The sequence below is a fragment of the Mus musculus genome, chromosome 2 (assembly GCF_000001635.26).
Source record: "Mus musculus strain C57BL/6J chromosome 2, GRCm38.p6 C57BL/6J".
NCBI lineage: Eukaryota > Metazoa > Chordata > Mammalia > Rodentia > Muridae > Mus > Mus musculus.
Window position 1 is genome coordinate 86,209,901 of NC_000068.7, and position 25,913 is coordinate 86,235,813.

The window sequence follows — 25,913 nt, forward strand, 5'->3', positions numbered from 1 at the left end:
GCATTGTGGTTTGGGGTAATTGTTAGTCCCAAATAGGTGACCTGAGGAGTGGACAGTTGGATTTTAGAAGGTGATATTCTGTAGCCCCAACTAGATAGGAAATTTAGAAGAGCAGAGATTTCAGCTTGGCTAATTTCCACAGAGGCACTGTAGAGAAGAATATCATCTATATAATGGATAATATTAGATTTAGGGTGAAATAGATGTGGACTGTGACAGAATCCCTGAGGTAAACAGTCCAGGTGAGTTGGGGTAGAACAGTGGTTGTCAGGGTCAGTCCAGGTAAAGGAAAAAGTGTTTGTGACTGAGCATCTAGGAGGATAGAACAGAATGCATCTTTGAGTTCTAGGACTGAGAAATGAGAAATTCCTGAGGGGATGGTAGAAAGAAGTATGTGAGAATTACCCACAATAGGATGGAGAGAAACCACTTCAGAATTAAGAAGTCTGAGATCTTGAGCCAGGCAATAGGTCCCATTAGTTAGTTAGTTAGTTTTTTGTTTGTTTGTTTGTCTATTTATTTATTTATTTATTTATTTATTTATTATTTTGACTGCTAGCATAGGAGTGTTAAAGGGGGAAGAGGTAGGATGGAGATTTTTTTCCTTAGGAGGACAGAGATAATAGGCTCTAGTCCCCTGATGCTCTGGAGAGAAAGAGGGTATTAAGGTTGGGTGATGTAGCTGATAGGGTCTTGTAATTGGATGGCAAGGATAATAATACAACAGGATAATGGTGTTTATCAACAGAAGGCTTCTGGAAATCTCTGACTCTGTGGTCTGCATGAGAGGCTGGCAAATGAAATGACATGTTAGAGTTAGTAGGTTGGGTGGATGGCAGGAGGAGGACAGGGATTGCTGGTAAATTTGGGTTAGGTGAATGGGGGGGATGAGCAAAGGAAATAGAGGCTTGTACTTTAGCTAGAAGAGTCCTTCTCAATAAGGGAACAGCACACATTTGGCACTACCAAAAAAAGAATTAGTGAGGGGAACACCCCTAAAACTTCAACTAAGTGGTGGGGGTCTGGTGAGGTTGGTAAGGCTGTCCCCCAACCTGAATAATAGAGAAACAAGAAAATGCGTTGGGTCCCCAAAACTCCATCAGGACCAATTAAGTGGCCCCAGTGTCCAAGAGAAAGTAGATGAACTACCCACATACCATGACATCTTAAGACTCTTGGAAGTGGTCAGGTCAAAGAAACTTGGGCCCCTTCAGTCACCCATGATCAAGCCTAGTAGATCAGCTAGAGGATGATCTTGGAGTGATATCCCTGTGTCCTGAGAGGCATGAGGGCTATCAATAGCCCGTTGTCCCTCCTAATGGCATTTTCAGCGCTGCCTATGTGGCTTTCAGGGGTTATGGCATGCCTGTGTCTAGTGACCCTGTTGGCCACATTTGAAACAGGAGCCTCTTGGTTCCTGAGTCTTAGAAGGCCAGGAAATCTGGGGAGTAGTTGGAGCTGGTTGTACAGCCTTTGCCAGTGATAGAACCTAGTGGGGAAACCCCCACTCAATTCCTGATTCAGCGTGCACCCAAGGAATCACGAAAAGAGGGTCTTGATGTAAATACATGAGTTAGTTTAATGACAGAGCTCCGGACCGACATGCATCCCACACAGGAAATAATGATTGTCGGCCATGAGGCTCAAAAGCTAGGGGTTTTTATGGGTTAAGGGGCTTAGGGGTGTGGAATTCAGCATAGCAACACACTATTGGCTTATTCAAACATCAGCAGAAAATTATATGTACGTGCAGATCAAGGTGTCAGCAGCAAAAAAATATGTGCAGGAGTTCTGTGAGTTGGATGTTTATCAATGCTAGCAGAGTATCTGGTCAATATGACTCAGTTCAGATAGCCCTGTTATGTCCTCACATTCCTCTTTATCTTTATGGTCAAGCTGTTCCCAGGAATGCTTTAACTAAGGTGAGTGCCCGGGTTTGTTTTTCCTTTTTCTCAGCTCCAGGCAGCCTCTAGGTTCACAAACAACCAGCAATTTCTGAGTACTTTATATGACTTACAGGTCTTGAAATTTAATCTTTCTTTCACCAGCATATGGTATTTTTGTCTTCTGCAGATTTTTTCATCCCTCTCATGGCATACCTTAAAGGCCATAGCAAAGACTTCTGCCTATGGAGTTTGAGGTCCCCTCTCAAAGCATATATGTGTGCTCTTAATATTGGAGTAGCTTTGGAAGAAGAAGTAGGTAATCAGGAGTTGTTTACCTATGGTTCCTAAGGGCCTAATTCAGTATATTGTAAGAGTGCCTTTGTAAGGTGCTCCAAAAATTGAGAAGGATTTTCTTGTTTCTCCTGGATGACCTCTTGGAGTTTTTCAAAACTGGTTTTAGGGTATACAGGAGACAGGTTGTGAATAGATCTTTAGCTAAAATGCCACCTGGGATGTTATAATTCAATTGAAAATCTTGGTCAGGCATTGCTTCAAGCCTGATCAGGTATGGTGTGTGGGTTTGATGAACTTCATCTGCATGTGTTCTAGCCTGTTTCCATACTTGCCTGCTCTCCTCTACGAGTAAATTACTGAGAATCATATGGACATCATGAAAAGTCAAAGTATAACATTGAATGATACTGAAAATCTTTAATAAAGGCAGAGGAGTTAGAGATATAAGATTCCCAGTCTTTTTTTTTTTTTTTTTCTTTTTGAGAAAGTTCATTTGGTGAAAAGGGAACATATACCCTAATTAGATCATCTATCCCAGTGACATTTCATTTAAAGGAAGAACAGACAAAAGATGGAGGAAGTTGTTAGGAGGAAGTAGGGGGGGGGGGGAATCTAGCTAGAGCAACTGGTTGGAGGACTGAAAGTAGGTACCAGTGTAGGACATCTGGTGCAGCGTGTAGCTGGCAAAGGAGGGGAAAGGTCTGGAGAAGCTGAGCAAGGATGCTCTGGAGAGGTCTGGTAAAAAGAGGAAGATGGGGCGACTGGGAAGTAGGAGACATTGTAGAGGAAGGTTGGGGACTGTAAAAGGTAGGGGAAGTTCATTAGCTGAATCAACAATAGTAGAGGTTTCTTCTGATTGGGATTTCATAGCTAATAGGAGTTGAGTTAGGAGACAGGAGGAACAAAGATAAGGTTTGGAGTGAAGATAAGAAAAGGCCTGGACATTGAGAACCTCCTTCCACTTTCCAGTTTTTTGACAATAATTATAAAGATCCTTTAAAATGGTAAGATCAAAAGTGCCATTATGCATACACTTAGAGTCATTACCTAGTGAGTAAGGGAGTCAGACCTGATTGCAAAGGTGGATACCTTTGGAGGCTTTTATTTAGGTGCTAGTTTTAAAAGTTTGAAGTTTTCCAGAAGGCATCTCTGTGGGGAGCCTGGAGACACAGTTGACTGCAGGACACATTGGGTGAGTGTTTTCTCCACTGTCCCAAGGACAAATGCAGTAGCTAGAAATTAAAGCCAGGCCTTATCACCAGGTTATCATATGATGAACTAGGGAGTTTAGCTCAGGCCAGTGCCTGGGTGCCAACGAGAATGGTTCACCCAGGCCCAGGATTTCACAGCAGTATGAAAGGAACCAACTCAGAAAAGAGAGAGAGAAGAACCTCACCCAAGGGAAAAATATTCTAGAATGAGGAGTCTGAGCATAAAGACCATGGATAAACAAGCCCTCCCTTGGGACCAGGGACTCTCTATAAGCTTACCAAATTGCTGGTGTTTGGATGGAAAGAAGTGATCCCAGGAGCAGAAAGTAAGCTTGTGTAGCAGGCAGACATATCTGGATGAGGTTCAGACCTGTGGGTTTAACCCACATAGTGGTAGTCAGTCCTTGCCTGCCCACGATCTATGCAGGGAGATTGCAAACACCAGGTCTCATAGCACCAATGCTAGAAGTAGTCAGCATGGTCCCGAACAAATCACCTCATGCAGCTGATCTCACATGGGATCTTTGGGGTCAGGGGGCGGTCAGAGGTCAAAGGCAGCCTCTGGGAGAAAGTAGAGAGAGAGGAGGATGCGTGCATAAAGGGATATGACACAGGGACGACACTGTTGCCTAGAGATGATATGTCTTAACACTGGGTCGGCCAGAGCTGGCTGTAAAGAAGCCTGATTGCTGTTAAGTTGCCTCTTGCTGTCCATGGATGCTCCTGGTTGCTAACACTAAGACTCATAAAATGCTAGCATGAAAAGGGGAGTTGGGCACCATGTTTTAAGCAGTTGGAAATTGTTTAGCTTGAGAAGTAATTTTAATCACCTGAAGTAACTGTCATCTCAGAGTTTACTGATGAATAAGCTCACCCTTTCCAGTTCTTTCTAAATTCCATCAGGCTGGTTCAATTCAGGGGCTTTGGCTAAAATTCCTCTCCAAGCTGACTAACTCAATCTGTCTTCTCTCAACTTCTCTTTGAATTGCTCTGCTTGGCATTAAACTAACTCTGGCAGTTTGTTTTAATCTTCTGGTTCCTTCTTCTTATTCTCCAGCTTTAACTGCTTCTGCTGACATGCACCTAACTGCACAAATGCAACTATCCTGCATTGCATTGCACTCACTGCACTAACTCCCAACTGACTGAATTCAACTGAACTCCATTGCATTGCCTGAATTCAGCTGTACTGCACTTACAGAGCTCTCCTCCACCAATTAGATATCACTTCCAAACATCCCTGCTTCCTTCTAAAAGTAACCTTTAACTGTTTAAGATTAAAGTTGTATACCAAGTTTGTGTCTGTATTCCAGACAGATCATACTGTACTCTTGTGCATGTTTAAATTCCAGCTGGATCACATAGACCTAAAAGCTATTATGGATGTGATCTCTTGCCAGAGCAGCCGTTTTGCTGAATTAAAATTCCTCTACATTAGCTTCTAGGAGAGGAAGGGTCAAGTTCCTATAAAAATGGATCCCCTGATAAATCAACCATGACCCATTAGAAGGTCACATATGTAAGATTATCCTTGAAGTAAGAATTAAAAAGACACGAAGTGGGTAGTAAAGGGAAGGTAGATAGAAATGAAAAGAGTTAAGGGGAGAGAGCAAATATGATAAAAGTAGGTACCAAATTATCAAAGAACTAATGTAAATATTTTTAAAAATTAAAAAGTTTATACAAAAATGCCTATGACATTTGAAAAACGTTTTACAGGAAAGATAATATTATATCACCCTAAAATGACACCTGGTGTTGCATCATGATTAATTATTTCATACCATAATCCAGGAGTAATAAATTAATTTAATTGTTTTACAAATTAATTTAAATATACCATAAGGATTAGTTAGTGATATTGGTATTTATCAATGTTAATGAATATGTAGATCTTTTATTTTGTGCTATTTCTGAATACTATTTCAATTTGTGTGTATATATATATTAATTAGTATTTTTAATGCTATTTTGATTATATCTACTTATAATTCAATGAATTTATTTTATTCTAGACCCAGTAAAACAAATTCATACCAGTACATAGATATAAGAATATTAAGTATGATTTAATTAATCACACTTCTTAGATAACCCATGGATCTGTTATAGTACATACATTTTAGAATATCTATTTGTTGCAACTCTTGTGACTGATTTACATTGTCAGCTCTTGAGTAGTGAAGTTTTAATATATTTGTGAGTCCTTTGATCTTGTTCTTAATTAATAATGTATTAAATATTGTGAAAGTTTTCTTTATTCTAAAGTAGAAGTATTTTCTTTTTATTCCTTGTAGACATTTGTGATAGTAGATTTTTAAAGTATTAAAACTTGATATACAATAAAAAAACCCACAAGTGTTAAAATTGTACTTTGATTTTAAAATACATTTTATTAAATTGGAATGGACCATATCAATACTTAGGCTAAATCTAAACAGGGTATTCTTTGCTGAACCATTTATGCTTAGCAGTTTAATGTCCAAATGACTTCTTATTTTATGGAGAAATTTAAAGATATATGAGAAAGTTCATCAAAGAAAAGAATATATCAGTATCTGATTATAGAAATGCGAGAGAAAAGCTCAAGCTGTCTGTGACAGGATAAGGATAAGGATGGAGGATAAGGGTTATGTTTTTTGTTTTTAGAAATATAAGAGCACCATAGTGTTTCAGAAATCTATCACATTTTATGAAAGCTTTCAATGGAAAAAAGACACCTATGATGGTCACACAACTGCTCCTTCAGGTCCAGTTATCTTCACTGCATAAACATATATATTTATAGTTTAGCAGCAGATAGCTAGATTACCATAATTCATAATTCATTTGAGGATTTTGGTCTTAAAAGATTGCATCAAGTGGCTGTGAACTTACCCATGATAACTGTTCATAGTTTCGAAATAAAAAACATCTTTCTATGTATAATTTTCCTTGATATGTAAAATATTATCTAACATTGATTGAAATTTTATCCTGGATCTATTCTTTTCTTTGACCTTTAGCTTTAACTTTTTAAATTGATTTTCTGTTGTAATTACATTGATTACATTTTTTTTCTTGCCTCCAGTTTAACATGTATGTTCTTTATTGTATAATCTTATTTAATTTTAGTACACAGTGCCAGCTGTAAAATGTAGGTTACCAATTCTATACTTTATATTGATTCATTTTAATTAACCTTTATTTTTTCTTTTACAAGATGAAATTTAAGCAACAAAAAAAAATCCTGCATTTCTACATTTTCCCATATTTATAAACTACTGTTTCCCATGGGATCTTGATTGTCATTTGGAGATTTTATTTTGTTAGACCTATTTTTTATTCTTTTGTATTGGAAAGAAAAGAGGTTTTCATGTAAGAAATGAAAAAAGAGACTCAATCTTGCTGTGCATTTCTGCTATTTGATAATCTCATGTGTCTCACGGTCTGACATAGTATGAAGCTGTGCACCTGAATTGAGATATTAAGTGTGGATTCTGAGTCCCTGAGTAAGAGTTCTCTTAAGGGCCTCCTTTACTTCTTTGTTTCTTAGGCTGTATATCAATGGATTGAGCATAGGAATGACTAGTGTATAAAACACAGAGGCCATTTTATCAATTTCAAAAGTATGACTAGATTTGGGTTGCAGGTAAATAAACAGCAGTGTTCCATAGAACACAACCACTACTGTCAGATGAGAGCTGCACGTGGAGAAGGCTTTGGACCTCCCCTCCTTGGAGTTCATCCTGAGAATTGCCACAAAAATGAACATGTAAGACACCAGCACAATGAGGAGGGAAGAGAGTAAATTGCAGCCTGAGAAAATTAAAATAATCAGTTCTAATTCATGTGTGTCAGAACAGAGCAGAGATATCAGAGGGACACAGTCACAATAAAAGTAACTAATGATGTTAGAGCCACAAAAGGACAGTGTGAATAACTTAACTGTGAGAAGTAAGGACACAAATAGGCTATAGAGATAGGGTACCAGTACCAGCCCCCAACGTACTTTTCCTGCCATGATGATCACATAGAGAAGAGGTTTGCAGATGGCTACATAGCGGTCATAAGCCATGGCTGAGAGGATAAACAGTTCAGTAATGATGAAAATCTCAAAGAATGTCAGTTGCACAGCACACCCTGTGTAGGAAATGATATTCTGCTGCATTACAAAGTTTACCATCATTTTTGGACCTATAACTGTAGAGTAGCCAAGATCCGTGATTGATAAATGTCTCAGGAAAAAGTACATAGGAGTATGTAGTTTCGAGTCTACATGAGTCAGGATAACCATGCCCAGATTGCCCATCAGTGTTACCAAATATATGATTAAAAATATTACAAAGAGTGGTGCTTTGAGGCCTGGGTTGTTGGTGAGTCCCAAGAGAATAAATTCAGTGACCTGGATCCTCGCACTGTGGTTGGATTTCTCCATTTGGTTCAAAAGTGTCAATCTGTGCAGGAAGTAAGTTTAACATACGTTATTTCTAAAATCCTGTATGTCAGAGAGCCTATAGCATGACATATAAGATATGGCTTCTTCTACCTAACCAGTTCTGCTCCATTCAAGAGATATATAGAAGACAACATTTATATCCAAAAAGCCATGCCTCAGTGAGCTTTACCAGGGGCAGAATAATAAAAGAGTATTAAATGCTTTTGATTTTGTTTTTATATTCTGTTCTGTTTTGAGATTGGGTCTTGCTCAGAATGGTGTGGAATTTGTATTCATCCTGTCTCTGCATCAACAGAACCTTCTGTAGGCTTGTCTGGCTTCACATTAACTATGTGGCTGAGAACAACCAAGAACTTACAATCCTGCTGCTAATACGCATGAGAGCTGAGAGATAGGGATATAGGCATGTGCCATCATATTCAGCCGTAAGCACTTACTGTGATAAAAGAAAAAATATTTACTTCATCTGTTGCCAAGATTTTAACTAGGTAAAAAAGGGTTTTTTTATTTCTCCTTTTCAAATTTTCAAGTTTAAAAGCACACACATCCTCAAACACACATAAACACACACATACTATAGACAAATATAAATATAGATGATATAGTTGTAGAGCTAGATAAGATATCTATGCTTATGTGTATATCTACAGGCTATATACATAGACATAGATATAGACAGATATAAATAATAGGAAATGTCTTTTTCTAAACAAGCCAGACACAGGCTTAAAGAAACAATTAGAAATAGTTTACACGTTATTTTTGACAGTCACATAGCAGTTAGCACATCTCTGTTTATGGATGAATGTACATATCAGCTTGTTTACTAAAGTGTGAAACCTAACTCTAGAGGCTTATTTCAGAATATCCTAACATCTCAGTTTGATTTTTTTAACAATTGTTCCTGCTGAATCACTATTTCTAATGACCTCTGAACTGTACATCTCTCTTTTGTGAAAGCATGGTCCTGAATATCTGGACTGTTTTTAAACACCTGGAGAGAACTATGGAAAGAAACCAGTAGAACAAATATAAATTTCAAGAGAAAAAGGATAAAACATTTTGTGCTGGATATACTTTAATCTCCTTATAGACCCAAATTCATGTGATGCTCTCAGTACACTAGGAAGTAGTCATCTCTTTCTCACTCATCTAGGATTCAAGCAAACTGAGGATTAGAGGCTGCAATCATTTTATAAAGGTCACCTTTATATAAGTGGCAAAGTGAAGCTCCAGGTAACTCATCCAGCCTAGGAATATAGTCTCATAAACGCTATATTGTGCCACATCTTCAGGAAAGTCAACCCAAGTAAACATGGACTATGAGGCAGAGGTGAACCCAGATGGATAATGATAGAGAATGATTCTTGTTAAAATGGATGGCTGAGGAGCAAGGCAGTGGGTTTAGATACCCATTCAGAACAATGAACAGAGACTAATAGAAACTGAATAAAAGGTCTTCCCTGGGCACTAATACTATTAATATTTAGGTCTTTGGAAATAGTTGAGTTTAAGTATGTCTTTAAAACCTATCAAAGCCCACTGTTCCTTCTTACCTGCGTGGAGACCTTGCTTAGGAGTTTTGCTGCTGTGATCTTCTCTGTTTGTGACACAATAGATTTAAGTCCTTTTCTGGTCCCATGGGACTCACTGTATTGCAGTTCAAATACGAATGGATTAACAAATTGTACATGATTTCCTTTGGGATGAGTGTCTTGTGCATCTACTAATTGTTCTTTGAATATAATATTAGGAAAAGAAAAATGATTCATTCCTTAGGCTAATGGAACCTATGGGCCAATCCATATTATTAAATGATGAAAATCACAAATTTATTAACTTTATGAGCATCTTAGACTGATAACATGATAGAATTTTTAATTTTACTATTCTTTTGTAACCCATAAATAAAAGGAACAACACATTCACATATTACAAACAAATAAAGAGTTGATTCAGAAAAACACCCCATGAGACACAATGTTTCTAATAAGAAGCCCATAGTGAATCCTGGTGAATCATGGCTCATATATTTATAATATATTTAATCTATGTCTGATTTCCAGAAAACTGGTTTTGATATCTCTCCAAGTATTTTAATTTACGTAACTCTTCCAGAAATTATTTGATCTATGTAGGTCTGTAGAATTATATTTCTTTAAAAACACATAGGAAAGAAAACTCTAGTGATTGTTTCTTCCCATGCTATTCTGCCTGATATAATTAACACCTTCTTTTCACTATGATGGACCTATAAATTAAGGTTGTGCTAGGGAGATAGCCTTGTTTTTCAGATTACTGAAGTTATCTCTGGGGTTTTAGCTTCTGAATTCCCCCAAATTTTCAGTGAAGAAGTAGCACCAATTTGTCTCAAATTTCTATTTTTAAAACAGGAGTGTAGGAAATTCTTCACCTTCAGTTAAACTGTCATTGTTACTCTTAAAATGAAATCAATCATTGATACAACAGTGGAAATATCTGTAGACTAATATCCTTTAACACTGTGTAAAATTTACAACAAAATTCTAGCAAGTGCTTGGAAACAACTCAGTGGGCAAAGTGCTCCCTGAGCAAGTATGGCCAACCTGAGATTCATACCTCTATATGTCTCTGAATTAAATGTCCAGAACTGATGAAAATTCTGACCCTGACCTAATGTAATATCAGTGGTGCTTCAGAAAGCCAAGGAGAATACTCAGGCAGTCACAGGCTAACTAGGTTGTCATCGATGGCTTTAAAAAAGAGCCTTTCTTAAGTAAACTGAAATTCAAGGAAGGACATCTGAGGTGTTCTTGTGAGCTATGCTTGAGCACTGTGGTTAAAAAAAATGAATGGAATGTTTCACTCATGGTTGCATTTGCATACACATGTTCACTTATACACACATACAAACACAATGTGCTAGCAAATTAATTCAAAGTGTCATCCAGTATTTTTTCACTTTTCTTAGCCATATTTTAAAAAATTTTAATTACCAATAAATGGTGATCAAATTCATAACCTTTTATTCATAGGGAAATGTTAAATTCAATATCATACATAGTGTCTGTTCATAGGTAGTAATTTGTCAATTGGAAAAGTCATTTTTTTGTGTTTTGTTTGTTTTATTTTACTGTTTAAAAAGAAGCCTTTTAGTGTGATTATTACAAGCGTTTCCTTTGAGCTTATAATAATAAATTATGTATGCAAACATTACTTATTAGTTTCTCATTATCTACTATTGAAGAAGAGAATAACTTACTCTATTTTTATCAGTACATATTGCACATCAGATTTTCTTATATTTTTCTTTGTATTAGTCAACAATTTTAAAGCAATAATATTTTGTTATAAATGTCATTTTGCAGATAAGGTTAATTACATTGTGATCTTGAACATCATGGGATACTCTCATGATCTGATAATCCAGTCCTTCTGATGTGGAAGAATGTTTTATAGCAAATAGGCATCCAGGACTGTAACAGTATTTGGTTAATAGGTCAGGTGTTTTTATTTTCTTGAATCTAAAAAGATATTCTACAGTTTACATTTCTATTAAATGACTTTTTGTCTCCAGAAAAATAATTGTAATAAGTAAAATATAAGAAAAGCTTAAGTAACTTAATTGCAGTAAATCAGTTGAAAACACAAGAGTTTAAATTGATTTTATATGGCAATCCTATTCCTAAGACAGTTAATTCATGAAGACAATGAGTGTTCGTTCTAGTTTTATAATGTTTGGAGAGAAGTGGGTATATTGGTCTATGTTGTATAGTGAGCATTGATTTATATTTTACTTTCCCAACAGTCTGGAAAAACAGCTACATTTTCCACTATTAAACTGTAAATCACCTTGAAATTACATGTAAAATACACTTAAGGGAATGGAAAGATTAAAAAAGAAGGTAGATCTGCAAAAGATCCTAAGAATCAAGGGAAAAAGTGGAGTGTTTCTCCTTTGCTGTGTATATATCCAGTAACTTGAAGTTAAATTAAGTCTGAAACTGGTAATGACAATGGAGAGATACAAAACAGTGAATGTGAGTGAACTCCAAATCAGCTCAATATACAAAAAACCTGTTTACTCCACTGGAAAACAGTCCTTCCAAAATAGCCAAAGATCACTGAAAAAAAGTATGGACCATTCCTAACTATACACAGACCAAGGAAAGCAAATAAGATATGAAAACCAACCTATGTTGGAATGGTCACATCTCCCTGGGTACTGAATCACTGAACATGTATGCATTTCACGTTTATTGTGTGTGTCATTTGGTGTTTTAGAGACTAGTATGTGGAATGTTGTATTTTTTATCAACAAGGGCTTTAGAGATTATATATAGATATATATATATATATATATGTATATATATATATATATATAAAGAGAATAGAGATTATATATATAATATATATATAATATATATATAATATATATAATATATATAATATATATAATATATATATAATATATATATATAATATATATATATATATAGAGAGAGAGAATAGAGATTATATTATATTAGAGATTATATATATATATATATATACATATATATATATATATACATATATATATATATATATATAAAGAGAATATGTATATCAAATAAAATACAGTACAGGAATAGGGTCAACACCTCAATCCTTCTAAGTATTTGACCTTCCTTTTCACTGTGTGCCAGTAACACATCCTAGAAATTAAACTCCTCCTAGTGCTTTCCCCTAACTGCTAACACCTTTCTGTGTGATCCCCCTCAGTCACTTCCATCATATTTACTAAATTGCAATCCCCTCAATCCTGAATTCCCAAGAGGCCACTCTCTTCAATTAAGAAACTGTGTGCAGATGGAATTTGGCCACTGACAATTGTAAAATTATGGAGAACACAATATTTTTAAATTACAAATGTTTCCTTTTGCAAAAGGCATTTTTTTTTGTTCATTTCATGGAATTTTTTTCTCATTTCAATGTTCATAATGACCCAGCATAGAAGAGCAGCATGGTGCTAATTAGTCTTAATGTCTTGTGGGGTTCTGTCTTTCCTGTCACACCAGTTGCAAACATTTTAATTATTCATGAACTTCTCAACAAATGGGGGTTTGATGAAGTGAGCTTATTATTATTTTTTTACAGTCTTAACTTGGAACCTGATGGTTTTTCTCTTTATAAGCTTAGGAGTTTACAGTATCTGAAGCCATTGTACTATTATTTTACTGTTATTGTTTTGTTCTTGAATTTTTTTTACAAATTTAAATGAATTTGTTCTTTGACAATTTCAAACATTTACTAAAATTATGATCCCTGGACTGTTGCAGTAAATGTCCTCCCAAATATGTCCCGGCAATGAAAACACAACTCAGTCAATATGATTACATGTTGTGCACCTAGATTGGGCAGATCTACTGCTACACTACCACCTTCCCCTCAGAACTTTCGGTTTCTCCAGGCCATGTGCTTCTATGCTTTTCTTCTTCTTCCTCTTCCTCTGTGTCCTCTCCCTCTTCCATTTTCTCCTTCTTCTCTCTCCTCACCTTCCACTCCACCTTCCCTTTTATCTGCCCAATTATCAGCTCTCCTTTATTTTACAAATTAAGGTGGGAAGCAGGTTTACAAGAAATCACCTGAGTGCTAACTTATTCCTTGTTCACAACCACTCACAGGAGAACTGAATTAATTAGCCCCAGGGCTATCCACAACACTGGGCCTCTTTGAATTTCCCTCCTAGTTCTATTATTCTATGAGTTTCTTCACTATATCCATTTGTATTTACTTATTACATACTTTTTATGTTTTTAAAAATATATTTAAAATTAATATTTTTGAGTATATAATTCTTTACTCAAAACCTCCCTTACTCTCTTTCAAATTCACGGCCTCTCTTTTTCCTAATTGTTATTACATTTGTGTGTTGTTTGTGTGTGTGTGTGTGTGTGCATGCATACTCCTAAATGCATAAATACGAACTTCTCAATCTATATTTCTTGTATGTTCTATGATACTAACTACATGCTTTCATGCCTGACCATATAAGGAACTACACAATTAAAGTCTTACCAACATGGCTGACTAAACATGGCCTGAATGAGAATAATACATAATTGACATGAAAGTAGGAATGCTCACAAGGCCTCAGATCCAAGCAAATGCTGAGAACAGCAGAAAGTATCTTTTCCAGAGAAGAGGTCAAGAAGAGGGCCTCCAACACATGAAACTCAAGAAGAATGAAGACCAAAGTGTAGACACTTAACCCCTTAGAATTGGGAACTAAACACTCATGGAAGGAGTTACAGAGACAAAGTTTGGAGCTGAGATGAAAGGATGGACCATCTAGAGACTGCTGCACCCGGGGATCCATCCCATAATCAGCCTCCAAAAGCAGACACCATTGCATATGCCAGCAAGATTTTGCTGAAAGGACCCTGATATAGCTGTCTCTTGTTAGGCTATGCCAGTGCCTGGCAAATACAGAAGTGGATGGAACACAGGGCCCCCAATGGAAGACCTAGAGAAAGCACCCAAGAAGCTGAAGGGGTCTGCAACCCTATAGGTGGAACAACAATATGAACTAACCAGTACCCCCAGAGCTTGTGTCTCTAGCTGCATATGTAGCAGAAGGTGGCCTATTCAGCCATCATTGGGAAGAGAGGACCCTTGGCTTGCAAACTTGGTATGCCCCAGTACAGGGGAATGCCAAGGTCAAGAAGTTGGAGTGGGTGGTTAGGGGAGCAGGGGGGGATATGGGGGACTTTTGGGATAGCATTTGAAATGTAAATGAAGAAAATACCTAATAAAAAATTGGAAAAGAAAAAAAGGAAGAGGGCCTCCAAATCGAGGCTCATTTAGTTTAACCATGTTTCTATGCATGTGACCATAGTTTTCAGTGCATTGTTTGAAAGTATTGATTAGCACCTAGTCGATTCTTCAATGGGTACACAAATGAAGACTGAATATAAAGAGCCAGAAGATAGAGAACAGGGCTGTGCAATGCAGTTTTAAATTGGGTACTACCAAAGTGTAACACATTTTCTTTATCCATTCTTCATCTGAGGAAGATTTAGGTTGTGTCTAGTTTCTGGCTATTATGAATAAAGCATAGTTGAGCAAGTGTCTTTGTGAGATGATGGAGCATCTTTTGGGTTTATGCCCAGGAGTGGTGTAGCTGGTCTTAAGGTAGTGCTAGTCCCAGTTTTCTGAGAAACCACCAAACTGATTTTGAAAGCAGTTGTACAAATTTGTACTCCAACCCAGAGTAGAAGAGTTCCCCTTGTTCCACATCCTCTCCGGCACGTGCTATCAGTTGAGTTTTTAATTTTAGACATTTGGGCCATGTTCAGTTTAGAACGTAGCAAATCCCTGTATCATACTGGTCAATGGTGTGATAACAGGTATTGACAGAAACTCCCAGAAAATGCTCATTGTGATTCTCCTTAAATAACTTCCTTGGTGGCTGAAGCTGATACAAAACTATTTAAGTCCAAGCAGTAAGGAGAAAACCAGCTTCCTTCCTTCTTTCCTTCCTTCCTTCCTTCCTCCCTTCCTTCCTTCCTTCCTTCCTTCCTTCCTTCCTTCCTTCCTTCCTCCCTCCCTCCCTCCCCCTTTCTTTTCCTTTCCTTTCTTTTCCTTTCCTTTCCTTTCCTTTCCTTTCCTTTCCTTTCCTTTCCTTTCCTTTCCTTTCCTTTCCTTTCCTTTCCTTTCCTTTCCTTTCCTTTCCTTTCCTTCCCTTCCCTTCCCTTCCCTTCCCTTCCCTTCCCTTTCCTTTCCCTTTCTTTCTTTCTTTCTTTCTTTCTTTCTTTCTTTCTTTCTTTCTTTCTTTCTTTCTTTCTTTCTTTCTTTCTTTCTTTCTTTCTTTCTTCTTTTTTGTGGAGGAAACTTTATCTCTTATTTTCTCCCCGTGGAATTCCATTCTACAAATCATTGGCTAGCATATTTATGAAAAATTATCTTTTCAGTCTTCTTTTGCCATGTTTTAGCTGAACATTAGAGACATAAATCAAGAAACTCTACTTTCCATTCCACCCTTCTCCCTCTCCCCTGTCTTCTCCTGTTCTCCTGTTCATGTTCTTGCTCTTTTCATCTTCTTCCTTGTCCATGTCTTCTTTCTCCTCTTTTTTCTTTCTTCTCCCCCTCCTTCTCTTTCTCCCTTCTTTTTTCTCCTTCTACTCCCCCTACTTCTTCTTTTTTCTCCTTCTCCTCTGCATTCCTCCTCTACCTTTCTTCTCCCCCTTCCTCTGCCTCTTTCTTCCTCTTCCTTGATGCTTCCCCTCCTCCTCAATGTTCCTCCTCAATGCTCCTCCTCCTCCTTCTCCTTATTTTCTTTGGTATATTTCTAACTATTTACTGTTAAATTCTGCTAACACTGTCTCTGGCCCATCTGACATACGTGACTCAAAAATATTACCTGTAAGTCCTTAGTAGTTTGATTATCTTAAATACAATTTTCACTGTACCAATTATATGTACTATTTAACTATATGTGATAATATACTTTGATTTTTTTCTTTTGCATTTTTGTGGTGACATTACCATTTAAACTTTCTTTGAATACACATATAATTTTAAAAGTATTTATTATTTTATATGTTTACATGTGCTCTGATGAGTTTACGTGCACTAGATGGGTTTACTTCCTATGGAAGACAGATGACTGGAACTAGATTACAAACAGTTGTGATTCTCCTAGCATAATTTCTGGGAAATGAACTAAGATCCTATGCATGAGCACTCTTAATGCTGCAGTATGTCTTCAGCTCATAAATTTATTTTTAATGAAGTCAAGTGAAGAAATAGTTCTCAGTTTGAAAAGAAACCACAGCTGGTGTCAGAGCTAAGACATTTAATCACAGTACTTAGAAGAAAGGAGGAGAATTACTATACATTCTATATGATTCTGTATACATAGTGAGTTCTATGGTAAGCTGAGTTGTAGTGCAGATTGCTGCCTCAATAATAAAAATAGTTTAAATACTACAATATCACATTGTGCCAGCCTATATAGCTATCCCTAATATTATTTATGCTAATGCTATTTATATTTGTACATAGTTTTGAATTAATTTGGTGTATCACTTCTTTCTAGCTTGAAGAATGAATATAACATGATACTTCTAAAGAATCTGGTAACTAGTTCTCAAAAATGTGTGCTTACATGAAAAATAATATTTTGTTTAGAAAATGACATTAAACAATTGTGTGTAAAATACAAGACAAATTCTTATACATCAGACTCACTGTAACTCTGAGGAGCTAACAACATCAAAGGATAATTGTATAGATCAAGTAGAACGAAATGAAATATATACAATCACTGGATTTGCTAATGATAAGCTGAGCAATACTTTGATACAACCAATCAATGAGAATCAATGAAATCATAATAAATATTGGTTAATGTTGTGATATATAACCATGTTGAAAATATACAAAATTATTTTAATTTGATCTTCTTACCAAAAGATATAAAAATTATGCTCTACTAAGTAGTTATCATATGTCTGTAGATAATTTAAAAAATTGTAATTCTGAGCAAACAGTTACTAAGTAGGGCCAGCAGAGAAATACAAGCAGGTACTTCAGCTCATTTATAATAGTTCAGCGTACTGATCTTAAACGAAAGGTCTCAGATTGTGAAAAAAATGGGTTGAGTGACACCGGATCATGGGAGAGTAAGGGTCTTTGTATTACTTAGGCAAAAGTAACAGAATTATATGTTGAAATGAAAATATTGACAAAGAACTAAGGCAGTAATAGTGTTTGAAATAGTCTTTGTTTGGGCAAAGTAATAGGAATTCCATTTTATGTAAACAAATATTATGGAGCACAAATAAAACAATACTATATTGAAAAGTAAAGATTAAGTCTGAGAGAAAGTAATTACTTAGACAAATTAACATAACAGGAACAGTCATCTCAAGCTTTATTTCAACAGGTGATTAACACACAAGAAACAGATTCATACATACATACACACACATATACATATACATTTACATATATATAAATATAAATAATTATTTCCCATGATACTTCATTGCATCACTATTCTTAGAACTAGTGTGTGTGTGTGTGTGTGTGTGTGTGTGTGTGTGTGTGTGCGTGTGGTGTATATTCTCTCAAGTTTTTTTATAAAATCAACTTATTATGGAAAAGATACATTTACTTCTTTTGAATTTTGTTTGCATTATAAGCCTATGCTTAGCAGTAAAAGTAATATAAATATAGTATATTGTTTAAATTCACATTGAAACTTTTTTATATTTTCTGGATGCACATGGAACAAGCACTGAACACGAAAAAAACTATATTTTATGAAATGCCAAAGAAAATAACTTACACAAATTATTCAATGTCCTTTTCAGAGCATATTTTACATCTTTGTTTCTCAAACTATATATCAAGGGATTCAACATGGGGATCACCAGTGTGTAGAATATGGAAGCCACTTTATCAGTTTCAAAGGAGTGGCTGGAATTAGGCTGCACATACATAAATATCAAAGTCCCATAGAAGACAATGACTACTGTCAGGTGGGACCCACAGGTGGAGAAAGCCTTCCGCCTGCCCTCAGCAGAGTTCATCCTCACAATGGCTATGAGGATGAGCAGGTAAGACACAAGGACAACCAGAAGAGATGAAATCAAATCAAAGGCTGCTAAGATTAAAATTATCAGTTCAATGTCATGTGTATCTGAGCAGAGCAGAGGTAACAAGGGGAGACTGTCACAGTAGAAATGACTGATGACATTGTAGCCACAGAAAGACAAAGTGAAAATCTTAACTGTGACTAGAAGAGAAACAAATGTGCAATAAAGATAAGGAATTGCCACTAGTACCCAACATAACTTTTGTGACATAATGACAGTATAGAGCAAAGGCTTACAGATGGCCACATAGCGGTCATAGGACATAGCAGACAGAATAAAGAGCTCACTGACAATGAACACAAGAAAGAAAGAAAGCTGTGTGGCACAAAGTTTAAATGATATTGTATTTTGATCCACAACAAAATTTACTAACATTTTGGGTCCCACGGATGTAGAATAACCAAGATCTGTAATCGCCAGATGTTTGAGAAAAAAGTACATAGGTGTTTGTAGCTTGGAGTCCACTGTGGTGAGGATGATCATGCCCAAGTTTCCTATCAGTGAAATTAGATAGATAATGAGAAATAGTCCAAACAATGGGGCCTGAAGCTCAGGGCGGTCAGTGATGCCCATCAGGACAAATTCAGTCACCACTGTAAGGTTGTGTCTCCCCATCGTGGTTTATTAGAAAACCTGTTCAGAGTACAGATATCAGTATCATCAATAGCTATCTTATATGATCAACTGTAGATTTTAGTATACAATATTAGTATAAACAATACAAAATTCAAAATTAAAAAGAAATTATGATGTAATTATAAACTCATTGTTCTTAAATGACAATATATTTCATTTAGTTAGAAATGCAAAAGCAGACTGAGTATCTTAATTGTGCATGATTTCATTTGCCAAACATTTTGACACTCCCTATGCATTTCTAGTTGTAACATGAATGTAAACTTCAGTTTGGGGCATACAGTGTAATCGTGTCTCAAAAACTCTGTACTAATCCAAAAGAAAATGAAACAATTATAAATTCTCTCTCTCTCTGTATATATATATATATCCTTTTAATGTTTGATGTATAATTACAGTCACATAGAAATCCTAGTTTAGTTAAAGATTGTACTTATCGTCACTCTTTTAGTCATGCAAAAACTTATTGCTCTATATTTTAAAAAGTACCAAAACCAGCTATTTCAGTATAAACAAATGAAAATTCTTACACCTATTGATTTACATTTCAATCATCAACCTACTGACAAGTTAAATATATGCATCAATAAAAGCAATAAACAATATCACAAATATTTTTATTAGAATGTGAAAATTTCATAGAATTATTTTTATGAACATATTATCTGAATTGTTCTCCCTCTCCTTCTTTTACAAAACAGGATATCATTATACACCTCAGAAGTACTCACACTTTTAACAAGCCTCTTACCTCACCCTCCTGATCCATGTTTTGAGATATATGTTGCCAACACTTAACCTTATGGTGTATTTAGTATATAATATATTCAAATGTAATTTTGGGAAAATGCTGCAAGAACTAAATAAAATATATTATAAGCAATATTTTTAAAATTTCTGGATATGATATAAATTATTTGGTAACTATAAGCAATAAGAATTTCTTCACATTATGATAAAATGTGAGATAAGATAGAAAAGCCTATGTTATTGAAATAGGGCTTAGCTGAATGCCATAATGATCAGAAGCTGAACAGATTATAAATTATAATGCATGTTGATAGATGAGAGTTATTATTAAATTAGTAAAATGACTTTTAGTGCTTTAAAATGAAAAAAATACTTTTATGATGAAAATTATATTAAAATCCATGTCTGGTGAAACATGAACAAAAATTAAAATATAGAAATTAACATACATAATAATGTAATATGCACTTAAATTATTTAAAATATTACTTTCCAGATCATAAACCAGCTTTCTGTTTCCCTACTATGTCTTCAGTATCACCAATGTATTGTGTAGACCTATATGTCAGGAAGCAGTCTGAAATGAATATGCTCAAGGAGGGTAATACCAACCAATATAAGCCTAATTATTTGTAATTTTTGGAAGTAAAAAACTTATGTTTGGTAAGAAGGTGACTCCACATTTATCTTCTTTAATTTTTTTAAGTTAGTATATAAGTTAATGCATTGCATTATGACATATTTATACATAAATGTTATCATTTTCTGATCTTTTTTGTCATCCTTAACTATCTTTCCTTCATCTCTGTATAAAGCTCAGGAAGATCTCATTTTTTTTTCTCCAATGCGTTCCAATAGTTATGTAAGAACAGAAGGGGATGTTGGTTCTCTTGTTAACTCTGAAAACAGCAACGGCCTTCCTTTCACCAGCTTTAGATTTCCATGGCAAGAATCAGATAGCTTTTTAAATTTTTACTGTGAATTGGGTCACTGCCATGTTTTAGCTCTGAACCAACACTTTATCCTAATTAAGAAATTGTAAGTTTGTCAGATCTCATTGAAAAATCAAAGAACTTTTGGAAATTCTATGCACCATAGCATTGGATTTGTAAATATCTACTATCTACTCAAATAATCATTAACAATCATATGATACTTGTTTTTAATAAAAAGCAAAATTTTTGGCATTATCAGAGAGTAGACATGTGTCAGTATTTGTAAGAAACTAAGAATATTTTCATCATGTCACTTTGGCATTCACATTTTTATAGTTTACTGTTTTATACTCTCAGTTTTTATCAGCTTGAGTTAAATATATACATACATCGCATCTTTATATAAGTAACAAAACAATGAGATTTTAAGAATATATTTTAGTTTATATACATAAAAGTAAGAAAACAATGAGATCTTAAGAAAATCTTTTAGTTTCTCCTTTGAAATATATAAATATCAAAAGGTTTATTTGAATTTATAGGAGAGAAGTCATATTGCAGTTACATTTGGTGGCATGAAGCACTAAATATTGAATAATAAATAGTGATAATTTTCTGTGTCTTTGCTATTAAAGTTAGATTATACATATATCATTGAAACATTGGGGTGTCTGTGACACATGATACTCATTTTTACCTGTGATGAATCCTCTATCTTGCGTGTCATGTGTTTTTCACATGGAAAAATCTAACACAGTTTATATATATTCTCTCATCTTTTGATATTCTCTCCCTTGGGAGGTGCCAAGCAATATTTTGAATAATCTCAGAACACTTCAGAGTATAAGTAAATGCCTAGAGGATGTTCATTAAATGAGGGAAACTTGTATTCATTAGTGTATAAATGTTTACTACCAAAAGCATACACACACACACACACACACACACACACACACACACACACATTTTGAACCTTCATCTCCTGATAGGTGTGTGGGAGAGAATTCAGCCCAGGCTAGAAGCTTGACATCATACATAAATTAATATTTTTATAAAATGAACAAAAAATTGTTAAGCACGTTAATGTTTATTTTAACAGAACTTGAGGAAGTTACCACAGCTTAGCATGAATCTTGAGTGCTTACTAAAGAAATGAAAAACAAAACATGTACACAAACAAACAAACAAAAAACAAACAAAACCAAAAGAACAACAACAAAAGGAAAATTTGCCAAATTTTTGAGACTATTGAGATTTATGGTTATGTTATTTAGCCTACTCACATTTAAAGCTAAGATGCAAGTATCTAAGAGACAAAGGCAGTAGCAGTGACTACCTAGTAAACTTTCAGCAGCTGACTGAGATAGAAGGTCAACAATTACCAGCTCGAAGAAGCCATTTTTTAAATTAATCATTCTATTTGTTTACATCTCAAATGATATCCCACTTCCTGATTATTCCTCCACAACCCCCTCATCCCACAACCTCTCCCACCTCCTTCTCTTTGCTCTCCCACCCAACCACCCTCTCCCACCCCATCCCTCCAGCATCTCAGTATACTGGGCATCAAACTTCCACTGGACCAAGGACCTCCCCTCCCATTGATGTCAGACAAGGCTATCATCTGCTACGTATGTATCTGGAGCCATAGATCCCTCCCTACACTCTTTAGTTGGTGGTCTAGTCCCTGGGAGCACGGGGTGGTTTTGCCAGCTGATGTTGTTCTTCCTCTGGCGTTACAATCCTCCTCAGCTCCTCCAGTCCTTCCTCCAGCTCCCACAGGAGGGTCCCTGAGCTCAGTCTGAAGGTTAGCTCCAAGCATCCACATCTGCACTGGTCAGCTGCTGGCTGAACTTCCGAAAGAGCAGCCACACCAGGTTATTGTCAGCAAGTGCCTCTTGGGAATGGTAACAAGGTCTGGTTTGGTATTTGCAGGCAGAATGAATTCCCAGGTGGGGCAATCCCCTGAGGGCCCTTCCTTCAGTCTCAGCTTCTTTTTTCTTTTGCTTTTCTTTTCCTTTTTCTTTTCTCTTCTTTTCTTTTCTTTTCTTTTCTTTTCTTTTCTTTTCTTTTCTTCTCTTCTCTTCTCTTCTCTTCTCTTCTCTTCTCTTTTCTTTTCTGCTTTTCTTTTTTGTTTCTTTTTTTTCTTTTTTTTGTGTTATGGACCTTGTATTCATCTGACTTGAAAAAATAATTTTATAACTGATATAAAGGAAAGTAACATAAAAATCTTGGTTAGGTTGTGTATGCAGATGTAGTAGTTATACACACATATAAGTATATGTATAACAATAATACTTAAGAAGAATCAATGAATTTGAGAGGGTATCAAGTGATGGGAGGATTGAAAAGAAAGAGGAATGCATAAATAATACAAATTCAATGATGCACTCATGAAATTCTCAAAATATAAAAACATATAAAAAGAAAAAAACATTAACTTGTAAATTAATAAACTCTCTTCTGTACAAACATCTGGGATAATAGCTAAAGAGGAAACTTATGAAATTGTTCAAGCAGGTCTTTAGGAATTTTGTCACAATGATGAAGGATGGTGATTACAATTATCTGTGGGTATTAAGGTAAGGTTGAGAATATCGTATGAAATTCAGATGGCCCAGCAAAGTAAAAATACAAGATTCTCTTTTAAGGTCTATGCCCTCACTAGCATAGAGAAGCAGACTATGCTTCCAGTACTAGAGATTGTTCCCCTATTTTTAAGTGGAACTTAAATCTACTTAGTCAGTTGTTGGTTGCCACCAATATGGGATTGACAGGCCTAGTTCCGTTTTAAAAGTAAACATATGGCTTGGCCTGCCTTAGAGGATATGTTCTATTCTCTTAGTGAGCCTGGTGGGCATACTCAAAGAGGCATAAAATTAAAGTTTAAACAGATATACCAGCCCTTAATTTTTCTCAGATATAAAGAAAGACCTGCCATAAGACAACTTATAAGGAATAGAAATGATGTTTCTCTTATTTGGGAATTTTAAATCTCCTGATCAAGATTTCTACCTGTGTGAGGTCTACTCAATGTCCACCCCAAGAGAAGAAAGCTGTTCCCTCATGCACTATGTTAATGGTCTTCTTTTATCTCTACTGTGCAAGTGCTCTTGCTACCCAACTTAACGGGATCATTAAGTTCCCACCTCTATGTCATCACTTGGGCTGTTGTTATCACTTTGGCTGTTGTCTTCATTACTTTACTGCTGTGAAAAATACCACAACCAAGACTACTTTATAAAAAAGCATGTTTATTGAATATTTACATTTCATGACAGTGAAGATAGGAAGCATGACAGCAGGCACACAGCCATAGTACTAGAGCAGTAGCAGAGAGCTCATGTTTTGATCCACAAGAGGCAGAGAGCACAAAATGGGAATCATATGAGTCTTTGAAACCACAAAGCTAGTCTGTAGTCACATACTTCCTTTGATAAAGCCACATCTACTGATCCATCCCAAATAGGCCCACCAATGAGGACAGGCCTTTGTGAAACAGTCTCATTAAAACTACCACAGATATAAATTGGAAACACATGAGTTTGGGGAACATATCAGATCTCAACAGTGTTGATGCTATGATTTACAAACAGATACCAATAAAGGACAAAAGACTGGTTTTGTGTTTGTAGAAACTTAGAAAATGTTCTTATCAGTGATTAGCTTATTTCAAACCTAATATACAAATATCCTAATAGAGAACACACAAAATATATAATTTCTGTCACCAGATTCACTAAGCAAAAGAAACACTAATAAGAGCACTCAGCTCAGTGGTGGTGGTAGTGTGTATGTGGTGAGATTCAACTTTGTATGTATCAGGGGAAGGTGGTTGTATTAATTGTAACCTGCTAAAGTTATTAGTCTCTTATAAACTCTTCTAACGATCTTGTGAATAGTCACTGAAACCATACAAAATTCTGAATGTAACATCAGATTTGAGGAGATCTTTTAAAGGAAAACAATAGGACCAGAAATAATGGGAATTTCATGGCATCCTGAATATAAATAAAAATAGAAATATACAGTAAGTTTCATCCATCATAATTACTTTAGAAATATATAACATTTTAATCAAATTCAAAAGGCCCAAAGGATAGAAAATCAGACAAACTAAAGATATGTCATGTTCAGACATACTCTGTACATGACACTTATTATATTTGCAGTAGTTTAAGTTCAAAATATAAAGTTAAAACAAGATTAAGCAGAAAATTATCCAAACACACAAAATAAAAGTAGCAAACAAAATTCTCTGCAAACCAAACAACCAAGTTCATGCCACAGACATTTAAGTAAACATATGCTCCCACTTGTATACTATTTGTTCAGTGGAACTGCTGGAAATATATTGAATCAATAGCAAGAAATGTTAGAAGGAAGAAGTAACATTTAATGGAGTTCTGTAATTTTTTTTTCAAAATGGAATATTTTATTTATTTACATTTCAAATGTTATCCCCTTTCCAGGTTCCCTCTCTGCAAACCTCCTATCCCATCCCTGTTACCTTGCTTCTGTGAGGGTGCACCCCTACCACCCACCCTCTCCAGCCTCACTGTTATAACATTCTTCTACAATGGGGCATGAGGCCTTCACAGAACCAAGGGCCTCCCCTCCCATTGATGCCAGATAAGACCCCTTCAGATCCTTCAGTTCTTTCCTTAACCACTCCATTGGGCTCAGTCCTATGGTTGGCTGTGAGCATCCACATCTGTACTGGTCAGGATCTGGCAGAACCTCTCAGGAGACAGCTGTATCAGACTCCTGTCAGCAAACGCTTCTTGGCATCAGCAATAGTGTCTGGGTTTGGTGTCTGCATGTGGGATGGATCCCCAGGTTGGACAGTCTCTGGATGGCCTTTATTTCAGACTCTGTTCCACTCTTTGTCCCTGCATTTTTTTTTTAGACAAAGGCAATTCTATGTGAAAATTTTGGAGATGGTGGGTGGCCCCATCCCTCAGTCGGGGGTAGGGGGGCATGCCTAACCTCTGGATATGGTCTCGACTGGTTCTCCCTTCCCTGGAGTTCTGTAATTTAAGAACTATTTTGTGTAACTACAAGGGATGCATTCTAATGTTATATATATTATCATGAGGATTTCTTCTTTGTCCAATAGAAAGGAATATACTAATATA

General features: G+C 35.8%; 2 protein-coding genes across 3 annotated transcripts; both read right to left on the reverse strand.

Annotated features, from left to right (window-relative positions):
* Nucleotides 1-6,074: 6,074 nt before the first annotated feature.
* Nucleotides 6,075-7,811, reverse strand: Olfr1046 (olfactory receptor 1046). 2 transcript variants are annotated; one of them, XM_017318458.1, is made up of 2 exons: nt 6,884-7,811; nt 6,075-6,118 (listed from the first exon to the last, which is right to left on the reverse strand). In XM_017318458.1, exons 1-2 carry the CDS (start codon nt 7,806-7,808, stop codon nt 6,075-6,077), a joined length of 969 nt encoding a protein of 322 aa, XP_017173947.1. In that variant the 5' UTR covers nt 7,809-7,811. The 2 variants fall into 2 exon arrangements, with proteins under 2 accessions (XP_017173947.1, NP_666793.2); NM_146582.2 differs by lacking the exon at nt 6,075-6,118 and having other exon boundaries at nt 6,858-7,808.
* A 10,298-nt stretch (nt 7,812-18,109) lies between these two features.
* On the reverse strand, nt 18,110-19,069 carry Olfr1047 (olfactory receptor 1047). The gene has a single exon (NM_147012.1). The coding sequence runs from the start codon at nt 19,067-19,069 to the stop codon at nt 18,110-18,112; it is 960 nt and encodes a 319-aa protein (NP_667223.1).
* Nucleotides 19,070-25,913: the final 6,844 nt, after the last annotated feature.

Bases quoted from the DNA above. Each gene is read 5' to 3' on its own strand.
- Olfr1046 (XM_017318458.1), bottom strand. From the start codon at position 7,808: ATGGAGAAATCCAACCACAGTGCGAGGATCCAGGTCACTGAATTTATT. The intron at 6,119-6,883 runs CTCAGGGACTCA...AGTTGTGTGACC, and splicing joins GGCCCTTAAGAGAACTCTTA to ATCATAGGTGTCTTTTTTCC.
- Olfr1047 (NM_147012.1), bottom strand. From the start codon at position 19,069: ATGGGGAGACACAACCTTACAGTGGTGACTGAATTTGTCCTGATGGGC.